The sequence below is a fragment of the Suricata suricatta genome, chromosome 9 (assembly GCF_006229205.1).
Source record: "Suricata suricatta isolate VVHF042 chromosome 9, meerkat_22Aug2017_6uvM2_HiC, whole genome shotgun sequence".
NCBI lineage: Eukaryota > Metazoa > Chordata > Mammalia > Carnivora > Herpestidae > Suricata > Suricata suricatta.
In genome coordinates, this window is record NC_043708.1 from 134,649,079 (window position 1) to 134,660,625 (window position 11,547).

Here is an 11,547-nt window from a genome sequence, read left to right on the forward strand (position 1 = left end):
CGCTCGGCCTCGGCCGGCGGGTTATCGATGTCCCGGAATTCGCTCTCGGGCTCCATCAGCGACAGCCTGGGGAGCTGAAGGCAGCCTTGTGAGCGCCCGGGCCAGGCTCTCGTCCCTGGGCCTCCCACCCACGGCCAATCTGGGACCCTCGCATTGACGCCTCCCAGGAGCGTCCTTGGGGGGCGAGGCACCGCCCGGGTGTGGGACTGGGCCTCTAGTGCCCCGGGGCACAGGCGAGGGGCACTGGGGAGACCGATGATGTCTTGCCCTCTCCAGTGGCCTCTACCGGGCCACGGGATGCAAGGCACCCCCTCCTTCCTAAATTTCTGGACGCCTCGAGCCTCCCTCAGGGGTCCCTCGGTGGAAAGAATGGCGTCCCCCCCTCTCCTTGGGGCGGAGTTGTACGCTAAGCGCAGCGCGCACACTGTCGCATCCAGGGTGAGGGTGCCCATGCCTGGCCCTGGTTGGGGCCCGAGGTGAACACACTGGCTGCCAGGACCCTTGGCCTGCCTCTCGGAAGTGGGTGACTCAGCACCCCTGCCCCCAAGCCTTGCTAGTTCTGCGGGGCCTAGCCCTTGACTGGCAGCCCGGAGCCGGCACAACCTGAAACGTGCTCTGCGAAGGGCCCCCGGAAGCCCCAAGAGACAGTATTGGTGCCTCTTGATTCTTCCTGTTGGCGACAGGTGCCAGGATTGGGAGGGGGCAGCCACTGTGCCCTGGAACGTGGGCCAGCCCCCAGGTGCCCTCCACGCCTCCCTCCAGCCCCTTCCCAGGAAGCAGCGCCTCCCTGCTTGCTGAGGTGGGGGCCAGGCCACCTGCCACCCCGACTGATGGTCGGAAGCGGGCAGGCGGGGGGAAAGGCCTCTGGCCAGGGTCTTGGTCTCTATACACTTGGGGCTGGCAAGGGCCACCAGTCAAGGCCACAGTTGGTCAAGATGTTCCTGGGATCAGGAGCACCGCCAAGGAGACTGGGGACAGGAGGGCCACCGCAGCCGGGTCAGAGCTGCTGTGTCTGTCCTTCCCAGGCCCCTGGGGCGGGACTCACCGGCACGTAGTGCACCACCGTGTCCACCACGTTGTCAGTGACACCCTTCAGGGCATCCGACAGGGACATGGCCCTCCCCTTGGTGGAGGAGACAGCAGGGGCCGGGGCGAGGTGCAGCAGCCGGGCTGCCGAGCCCAGCACAGCCGAGGGCGCCCACATCACGGCTGACACGGTGCTCTGGAGGGCCTTCTGCACGGTGTGGGCCACGCTGCCCAGGAGCCCTTGTGGGCCGGGCAGGGCCGCTACCTGGGGGCCAGAGCTAGGTCAGCACCTCCTGCAGCGGCTCCCCTGGCCCTCCCCCTCCCTGCCACCCCGAGAGCTAGAGGGGAAACCACGGGGACACCAAACTGAAAAAACTGTAAGCCTGGCTCTGCTGCTAGCTGTGTGGCCTCGGGCAGGTCGCTTTCCCTCTCTGAACCTGCTTCTTCACTGTCAGAATGAGGAGGACAGTCTCCGCCCCGCCTACTTTGCAGGGCTGCTGTGTGGGTCGGCTGCGAGCCGGGCACAGAAGCCTCCTGCAGGTGAGGCGAGCGCTGCAGCAGGCGGGCACCACGTCTCTGAGCCCCCGGGGGCACAGACCCGTTTCACCCCATGCCTCTGCTTCTCGCCCCCGCACTGGGCTGTGGGACCCGGAGGCGTCCGCGTCCTCAGCTTCTCGCCCCCTTACCTCGTTGAGCCTGCTCTCCTCGGTGTCGGACTCCTCTTCCTCCTCCTCCTCCTCCTCTGTCTCCTCTCCGTCTGTGTCCGCGTGGTCACCGCAGTCCTCCTCCTGGGCGGCGGCGAGGCCGTGCAGCCAGGGCACCCGCACCTCACTCCCCCGCCAGGACACCAGCTGCAAGGCGGCTGACGCGCCCCACTGGGCCAGACTACTCTGAGGGGGGGAAGGCCGCAGGCTGCTGGGGTCGCCAGCAAAGCCCCGCCCCACCTCAGGGTCAGGCCCCAGCAGACTGTCCTACACAACGTGTCATTGGGTGAGGACTTCCACACCCGGAGGGCGAAGCTCCGGGAGGCGTCCTAAGCACACGCTTGCATAACTACCGCAGGTCAAGACACAGACCCCTTTCAACCCCCCAGAAGTCTCCCTGCACCCCCCACGCAGGCAGGGCCCCCAAGGGGGACCCCATTTTGACCTCTACCACCATGCCTTGGTTTTGCCCATTTTTGAACTTCATATAAATGGACTCCTCCAATGTGTTTTCTTTCACAAATAGCTTCTTTTATTCAACGTCGTGTTGTGAGATTCGGCCGAGCTCCCGCACGGTCACAACAGCTTCCCTCCCCTGCGGCCCCCGACGTGCGTGAGCCACAACTTCCTCGGTCCGCTGTTGACGGACGCCTGTGTTGTTCCGTTCTCGGCTAAGGAGAAAGCCTGATAGGAACACTTCGATGTGTCTTTGGGGGACATAGGCTCTCATTTCTGGGGGGTGGAAATGGGGGGTCTTAGGGGGTATGTGTGTTTAGCTTTAGTAGATACTCCTTGGAGATCTTTAAAGAGTGAACAAATCAAGCGGACCCAAGTGCCCATGGGCGGAAACAGACCTGGGCAGGTGGGCTGGTGTCCCCTTGAGGCACAGCTGGGCTCCCTCAGGGAGCCCCACAAACACCCATCACACAACTCCAGGGGACACCATCATGTCCTCCGTGAACAGGGTCCCTGAGGCCACACAGGGTACAGGGCCTCTCCCGACTGCACGCAGGGCTGGGACATGGGTCCGGCCCAGCCCCCACTGGGAGATGGCCCCCAGTACAGGGGACAGAAGGGAACGACCCGTCCTGTATCCCTACTGGAGCCAAAGAACCTGGTGCACAGCACGTTCTCGGCAATCATTAGCTTGAATGAATGAGTCAGGGCTGACGATGCTTTTAAAAGTGCCACCAGGGGCGCCTGGGTGGCTCAGTCAGTTAAGCTTCCGACTTCAGCTCAAGTCAGATCTCACGTTAGTGGGTTCGAGTCCCGCATCAGGCTCTGTGCTGACAGCTAGCTCAGAGCCTGGAGCCTGCTTTCGGTTCTGTGTCTCCTTCCCTCTCTGCCCCTCCCTCTCTCATGCTCTGTCTCTCTCTGTATCAAAAATAAATAAAACATTAAAAAAAAAAAAAAGAGTCAAACTTTAAAAAAAATAAATAAAAAATAAAAGTGCCACCAAATGATGGCTGGGAAGTGACTTTTTTGTTTGCCAAGCTTTGTGCTTTAATGTTGTTTGTGTTTCTCTTATTTTCCTTTCTTATTTTCCAGTTTTCCCTTTCTTATTTTCTCTTATTTTAGTTCCCTTTCTTATTTTCTGTTTCTTACTAAAGGTTCTTATGAAAAAAATGGGGTCTATCTCTGCTAAAATACACAGAGGTGGGGGTGGGTAGCCTACGCTCGCCCAGAAAAGGCAGCCTTACCCTAGGGGCAAGGAAGATGCCAATGAGGAGCCTCTGGAAGGGAAATTTTGAAATCTGGGGGTGGTCCAGGATGCAGCCGGGCCAGGAGGCCTCCTAATAGGATAAATTTGGGGGTGGGACTCAGAGGGACAGGGAGGGACACCCTAGCAAGGCAGGCTTGCCCTCAGTTCACATCCTGTCCTTTCTCTCCCCTTGCAGCCCAGAGGACTGGCCCTCCACCCCCTTAAGGCTTCTTGTCCTTAGACCAGGGGGCCCAGGCCAGGCTGGAGAGAGAATGTTCCTAGCCCCAGAGGTGCAGGTGGGTGGGGACGGGAGGGACCCAGGCTGGGGGTCAGCCAGAGCTCAGGGGCAGACACTCACCAGGGGCGCCACACCTGGGATCCACATGGCCAGGGCATGGCCCTGCTTCAGCACCCGGGCTGTGGTCTGCAAGGTGTGCTGGGACAGGGTGCTGGCCAGGGCCCCAACCCTGCTCCCGAGGCTCCGCTGGCCTTTGGGAGGCTTCTGGGCCGGCTGGCGTCCTGGAGCAGGGGCTGGGTGGGATTTGGGGGGAAAGAGAGGAAAGCTGGTCAGAGAGGGGCTAGGAAGCTGGACTCTGCCTAGGGTTGGGGAGTGGTCAGCTGGTCCCACCACAAGTTTGCCGGCGACTTGGGTCACTCACTTGCCCCGCTTACAGATGGGGAGAGGAGGCGGTGTGAGGATGGTTCCACCTGAAAGTCTCGCTGGGCCTTCCCTGTTCCAGGGCAGGGGCTGCGGGAGCCCTGGCTGCCTCTGCTAATTCCCAGGCCGCGTGGGGAGGGGACCCACTTCCGGGGGGGGAGGGGGGAGGTCTGCCAGCCCCCCTGGGGGTAGATACCTGACTCTTCCTTGGCTGAGGGGAGGAGGTACTCTACCACCTTCTCGACGCTCCCCAGGGCCAGGTCGGCCCCTCCGGAGGCCAGCCGGCCGGCTCGGGTGCTGGCAGCATACTCGGCCGTGTCTTTGGCCACCCCCCAGGCGAGCTCGCAGCTGGCCAGGGCGGCCCCCAGGACCTTGTCCGAGGTGCTGGCGATGGGAACGCTGATGCTATTCCTGGCGCTGCGGAGGCGGGTGGAGATGGTGTCCTTCAGCTCAGAGGCGATCTGGGGGAAGTGGGGAGGGGGGTCACAGGTGTGGGTCTGGTAGGCCTGAGCCCAGCTCCCAGGGAGGCCTCATTTAAAGGCCCAGGGGAGGGGCGCCTGGCTGGCTCAGTCAGTAGAGCATCTAACTCTTGATGTTGAGGTGGTGAATTTGAACCCCACGTTGGGCGCTGAGCTTACTTAAAAAATAACATAAAGGGCCCGGGAACTGGCACCGATATCTGGGCCCTTGGTTAAGCTGGGCTTTAAAGGGAAAGCGCTCCCCTTCTCCCTGCGGAGGGACCTCCTGGCTTCCTCGCACCCCACTTCCGCCTATCGAGATCCTAACCATCCTTCCCCCGGAAAGGCCACCTCCGTGATGACACCGGTCCGGATGTTCTCATGCACACAGGCCTCTCCACCCCTGGATTCCTCTACTGCCTTCTCTGTCTTCCCTCACACCACTTACATTCCCACCTGTGTTTATACTGACTTGGAGATGTGGCTGCCCTCCCTACCCAGTTCTGCATTGCAATAATTCTCTTTGGTGACACAGATGCCCTTCATCTGGAAAGACGGGAAGCACACAGGCCTCCGAGCCAAACAGACCCGCCCTCCTGTGGCCTCCGCTTAAGGCTGTATGGCCAGGGAAAAGTCACTAGCTTTCTCCTCTGTGAAACGGGGATCCCGCCCTGCCCCAGGGGGCTGACAGGAGGATGACATGGGAGGGCTCCACACATCGCATTATGGCCCCTGGCCTAGGGTAGGGCCCAGGAAATACCTGTGGGATGAGCAGACACGTGGTCAGTGAGATGGAGCTTATTCCCCAAAGCCCTTACCTAGCAAATACCCAATGAACGTGTATCTAGGTAAAGTGACTTTTTCAGTCTCAAGATCCATAAAGGGTTGGATCCTGAGGACAAGGGACAGCAATCCCGGGATCTGAGGAGTGTGGCCCATGATCTTAGGGGACTATAGTTAGCAAGTGGCCCAGTGCAGGCCCACCAGGTGTCCTGGGGCAGGGCAGGGGGTGTGGTGGGATCAGAAGCAGTGACACCCACCCCAAGCTCCTGTTTGAGTTTACCCCCGGTCAAGCTTGCTTTTCAGAAAGGCTGCCTTCATTTGGCGCCACAGGGGGAGGAGGAAGCCTGCTGTGTGGACTTAGGGGCAGGCAGCACCCCCCCCACCCCCCCACCCCCCGCCCAAGCCTGGAGGGCGCCCGCCACAGGAATGAAAGACTGAAGGTCATGACATGTCAGTCTCCTCCTGAGAGGCGGGACCACAGGGCACATTGGAGAAGGAGGGGGGGCTTACCTTTTCAGGAGGGTACTGGAGGGCTGGGATCTTTTCCTCCAGGTGGTCCAGGCCTCGGCAGGCCAGCTCGTTGGCTGCTGTGACTGGAAGTGAAGGGCCATGGTGGAGTGAGTCGTGAGAACCTCGCAGTGGCCCCCGTGCCAAGGAAGGTGCCTCAGACCCTTCAGACTCCCCAGCCCTGATCCCTCCAGCACATCTGGGAAGCCCTGGGTGCCCTGCAGCCCCCGCCCATCCCCCCCCCCAGGCTCCTGGAGACCAGGCCCGCCCTCCGTCTGGGTAGGGCCTCTGTAGTCAGGCAGGTCTGCACTCGAAGCCCCGCGCCTGCACCAGCCAGGTGTGGCTTCAGGGGAGTCTCAACTTGCCCCCGCCTCCGGGTCCTCATTTGTAAGAGGTGGACTGACGGTTCCTACCTGGCAGGGGCAACTGGCAGAAACTGTGAATCACCGGCAGACACTGTGCTCCCCCTCCCGGTCCTCCCCACCCTCTCTCGGTGAACTCTGGGTGGGCGCGAAGGCGGACAGTGAAGGCGTGTGAAGAGGGGCAGCAGGGCCTCCCGGGGCCTTGGTGGGAGTAGGGGTTAGTTCTATAGGTGACCAACTCCCAGCCACAGCCGGCCCAGGGCCCAGACTGCCCACACCCTTCCTTCTAACCTCAAGAGTCAGAAGTGACCCACAGAAGGTCACAGGGAAGAGAGAGTTGTCCCCAGAGAGTGGGGCAAGTGCCAGGGGACACAAATGTTTCTAGGAGATACTGCCCAGGGGGCTAAAGATGTAGCCCTGAGGCCATGACCATGGAGATGGGTCTATATTCTTTCATATAATCTTTCATACATGCTTTCCCCAGATAGCTGCCATTTCTTCACAAAATTCTCAAGCAGCAGAGAACCCAGGTGACGTGGCCATCTTCCGAGTGGGCAAAATGAGACCCAGGGAAACTATTTAAAGAGGTTGTAGGCATGGGAGCTGGCCCAGGGTAGGTTCCTCAGACACCCATAATTCTCTAATCAGGATGGTGGAAGGTCCTAGACTTCTTGGTGCTGCTGGGGTTTCCCCCAGCCCTGTCCAGAGCCCTGCCTGGGCTGTTGTGATGAGCACCGGGTGATGCATGGAATTAGTGAATCACTGTATTATACACCTGAAAATAATGTAACACTGTATGTTAACTACACTGGAATAAGAGAGAGAGAGAGAGAGAGAGAGAGAGAGCGCCTTGCTTTGGAGACCGTATTTACAAACGAGGCAGGACGATTTGAATAGGGGTAGGTCTGGTAGTAGGGGCCACATGGACTGTCACCGGCTCGTCCCCTCAGCTACTGGCCCCGGGAGCGTCCCGTGCACCTGCTCCCCGGGCCTGGCCGGGCCAGCCCCAGTACCCACGGCCCCCACCTGTGCCAGACTCTACGAGTTCCTGCTGCCGCCAGATTTGGGGCCAAAGTGGGCATCTGGTCCACCGCAGGCCTCACTCCTACCACTGCCCACACAGCTCTGCCGGTCCCCTCCCCGGCCGGCTCTCTGGCCCGTCATGTGACCCTGGGAAAATGCCGGGCTACAGACATGCAAGGATGAGAAGAGATGTCTGTCCATGTCTCTAGCTGTGTCTACATCTGCGTCATCTGTATTTATGGATGAGAAGACTATGTAATGGGATGCAGGTGGTTAGAAAGGCAGACAGACAAGACGGCACAGGCAGACAGACAAGCAAGCCATCAGTGGGACGGACTGACGGACGGCGGCCTGCAAGTGCCAAGACTCACACTGGGTGGACAGCCTGCGGACCACCGGCTCCATGCTCCAGGCCGCCAGGCTGCTGGCGCCCTGCACGCCCTTCTCGTAGGCATTGCACACAGAGCCCAGCAGGGGGTGGGCTTCCTTGGTGCTGGTGTAGGTCTTCTGGAAGCACTCGCAGGTGCCGCTCACCACCGGCAGCTGCAGGACCCGCTGCAGGACGTTCTCCTGCTCCTGGAGTGGAAGAAGGGAAGGCGATGGAGTTATCCCTCAGCCCTCTCCTGCCTCACGGGAAGGCAGCCCAGCGTCCCGGAGCCCACTGGCGAGGCCAGCCTGCGTCCAAGTGACCTAGGAGGAACCCAGGCCAGAGAGGGAACACTAGGGCCAGCCCGCTACGCTCTCCTGGCCACAATCCAGGTTCTGGAGAGCTGCTGGGACGTCGCCTCCCTGCCTGCGTCGGCCGCTGCCCGCCTATGCACGCTCCCCCTGCCCTCCCGGGCGCCTGCCTGGCAAAATGCCACTCCCTCCAGACCCAGCTCGAGGATCAACGGTTCTGTGAGGCTTCCTGACCCTCCTCCGCCACGTCAGAAGCTACCACCGCCTCCCGGCTTGCCTCCGCATGCTTCACACGGTGTGCAATCATGTGTGTGCCTGTCTCTCTCCCGGCCAGCTGTCCTGGCTGTCCAGAGCCTAGCCTAAAGCCCGCGCAGTGACGTCGGCCGAATAAATGGACCAGGCGGGGGCTTCACCTACAAGGGGTGAGTTTAGAGCCGCCCCGCTGCACAGAATCTCGAAGTTTAGGTCTCCAGGAGCTTCTGCAGCAAGAGTGCCTCCTGCCCACAGCCTCTGGCCGACTTGGATTCAGATGCCTTCGTGGCTGGGTCTTGCTCCTCCCAGAGTGGCCTGTGGCCCTTGTTGGACAGCAGTGCTGGGCTGCAATGTGCCTTCACCCACTGCTCCACCCTCTTCCTCTGGAACAGCACCGAGCAAAGCTATTTCATCAGTCACGGGCTGGCCTGTCACGTGTTTGAAGGCACTGTGGCTGCCTTTGGGGGTCCCTCCTACGTGCTCAGTAGCTCCAGATCCTCACTGAGCTGGCCACCCCGGTCTGCTGGTCCCCTCCGGACCTGCTACAGGCAGTGCTGCCTTCCTTCAACACGTGCACTCAACCGTGAAGACAGCATTCCAGATGTGGTCTGAGCATGTGGGGTACAGTGAAGCCATCACTTCTCATGATTGGGGTGCTGTGTTCTTATTAATGCGTTTTAACTATGGCAGCAGTCACCTAATTAAACTTTAGGTCGCCCGGGAAGCTCACTGAACACACACAGGTGTTTGAGTGAAAGAGTGTGGACTCCGGGGCTGTTATACAGAGATGTGAAGGGACTGACCCGCGATCACCCAGCCAGTAAGTGGCAGAGTCAGGATGGCAGCTCAGGCCTGAAATGGCCCATCTGCAATTTGCTTCCAGGTATCGCAAGGCGCAGGAGTAAATGAGAGTGCATGTGAGGCAAGGCGGCCACCGGGCTGAGGAGCGAGGGGCCTGCTATGCTTCTGTCCGCTCGCAGGAATGCTGAGAACCCTCCACGCAAGAAGGAAGAGGAGGAGGCTCCCCCTGTCTGACCCAGGCGCTGGGGCTCTCTCCGCAGCTGGGATGTGCCCGTTACAGGGCTCTGCCCGGGAGGCGAGGCCCTGGCCCCTTCTGCTTGTAGGCTGACTCGTAACAGCAGCCTACAGCACTTTAGCCTCCAGTTTGCAGGCGAGTTTGAAATCTGAACTAGAAAAAGATGATGACTGCAAACGAGAGAATATTTCAACATTTGGACGCAGTTTTCAGAGGCTGTGGCAGGCAAAGCCAAAGAGGGGCAATCCTGAGCCAGTGCTCGTGTTCATTTTACGCCTCTGTAGTCTAGGATTTATTTTTTAACACATTCATTATTGAGACAGAGAGACAGAGTGTGAGCGGGGGAGGGAGACACAGAACCGGAAGCAGGCTCCAGGCTCTGAGCTGTCAGCACAGAGCCCGACCTGGGGCTCAAACTCACGGACCAAGAGACCATGACCTGAGCTGAAGTCGGACGCTTAAGGGACTGAGCCACCCAGGCGCCCCCCTCCCCCGTATTCTGTGATTTACTATAATACTTAACATGGTGATTCCGAGTGCAAAGGTCAGTTGAAGCCTAATTTGGGACAAGATAGGCACTATAATGGTTCACAATTCTTAGGTTTCGTGGGCTCTTCGAACTGTACCTAAATCAGAGAGGCCTTACCCGGAGGCGTCAGATACCCCGCAAGGTGTCAGACTGCTCCAAGTCACAGTGGAAACCAGGCTGGACACAAAAGTCCGGGAACACTACTCCTCCACCCCCTTCCCGTATGCAGCACAGGCTGTGACCGGAGAGTTACACAAACGCCACTCACAGGGACCAGAAGTCACACAGTGGCTCTGCATGTGAATCTACATCCCGCCTGGGTGGGCGAGCACGGGCTTTGCATCAGCTTTAAAGCTGATGGGTGGGTCATTCCCACCCCCCTCCTTTCCCTCTCAGCCAATATTTCTGTTCTTTTTCTCGAGGTGTTTAGTTTTCAGTAGGCACTCCCCTGCTCCATCCTCTAAGAGCCCCCTGCTCTTAGTGAGGGCAAGAGTAATGAGACATAATGGTCAATGAAAGGTGACTATAACCTAGACAGATTTGGTCCTACAGTGCCCTGAGCCTGTCCTCCCTGCGCCTTCCTCCTCCACTCAGTGCCCCCCACCCCCACCCCCACCCATGGTCTTCTCATAAAAGTCCAAGTTACTTACTGGGAGGTCTCCATCTGGCAAGGCCGGGCCCTTGTTGACTGCCGTCATAGCTCTTCACGCTGCAATGCAGAGTCCCAGGTCCATGAGAAAGCTCTCAGCTTGAGACTCGCAGGGTCAGTCCCCTACCTCTGATGGCCACTGCCACGGCCCAGGCTGCCTGGGGACCCAGCTCCCTCAACAGAAGGCTTTCTGATTAGGTTGGAGGGTGAATGTCAAGAACTAGCCGCCCCTCCCTAGAGTCCCATTGGGAGGAGCTGCCCCCCAGCCTACTTTCCAAGACGGGATGCTTCCTTCAAGGATTCAGGGTAAGAAATGAGAAATAAGGGCGGCTTTACAAGATAAGAGGTCTTAGGTGAAGTTAAGAGGCTCCTAGACGAAAATCCAAAAGGGACCAAAAGAATAAGTTTCAGGATTAGTCTTTTTTTTTTCTTTTTGTAAAAAAGTTCTGCATGAACTCCTTTCTTTTTAAGCAAGCATATCTGCCGGTCCTTCCCGGAATGCTCGACTAAGAAGCAAGCAGCCCCTCTTAAAACCAGCGATTTCAGCGGCGTTCTGGAAAAGCCAGTGCCCCAGGATTTCTACCCTAGACTCTCGGCCATTCACCTTGAACCCTCTCTCCCTCAGTGGTTTGCAGGCCTCTTCCCCTTCAGTCAAATCCCCAGGACACCCTTACCCTTGAACTCTCGGAGATGAAGCCGCTAAGACCGCTGCCCCCGGGCCCCGTGCTCACGCTGGCGGCTGCTGCCTCGGTCCCACAGCGCCAGGCTTCTGAGCGTCTCCCCCCGGCACAAACCGTTCCAGAGGAGCCTTGGGCAATGCCACTAACACCACCCAGCTAGAGGAGGGCAGAGAGGAAGAGAAGGTCAGGCCAGCCAGTTGTCATGGTTATATGAGCCCGGGCCCCCTGAACATACCCCGACTGCTGTAAGGAGACATAGCCAACTAGGAGGCGGATTGCAGAGCTGACGAGAATCCAGGCCCACAGGCGTTGTTATTCCAGAGCCATGAAATATCAGTTCTGTAACACATTTCTGGCCCCCAGTTCTCAAAAAAAAAAAAAAAAAAAAAAAAAAAAAAACCCAAAAAACAAAAAACAAAAAAAAATAAGACACAAAAAAACCAAACAAAACACCACCTGTCTTCCACAAAGAAGGTGTTGGAATATAGGTCATTAAAACC

The 11,547-nt window shown here is 58.8% G+C and overlaps 1 protein-coding gene across 1 annotated transcript in view; it reads right to left on the reverse strand.

Moving 5' to 3' along the window:
* The window catches only part of PLIN1 (perilipin 1), an 11,341-nt gene extending 776 nt beyond the window's left edge, over nucleotides 1–10,565 (reverse strand). Inside the window, exons 1-8 of the mRNA XM_029952297.1 lie at nucleotides 10,369–10,565; nucleotides 7,595–7,799; nucleotides 5,842–5,924; nucleotides 4,287–4,551; nucleotides 3,791–3,963; nucleotides 1,713–1,916; nucleotides 1,046–1,291; nucleotides 4–74 (exon numbers count right to left, since the gene is read on the reverse strand). Of these exons, the coding sequence (XP_029808157.1) occupies nucleotides 4–74; nucleotides 1,046–1,291; nucleotides 1,713–1,916; nucleotides 3,791–3,963; nucleotides 4,287–4,551; nucleotides 5,842–5,924; nucleotides 7,595–7,799; nucleotides 10,369–10,416 (1,295 nt within the window). The 5' untranslated portion in view covers nucleotides 10,417–10,565. The remainder of the gene's footprint in view (nucleotides 1–3; nucleotides 75–1,045; nucleotides 1,292–1,712; nucleotides 1,917–3,790; nucleotides 3,964–4,286; nucleotides 4,552–5,841; nucleotides 5,925–7,594; nucleotides 7,800–10,368) is intronic.
* Nucleotides 10,566–11,547: the final 982 nt, after the last annotated feature.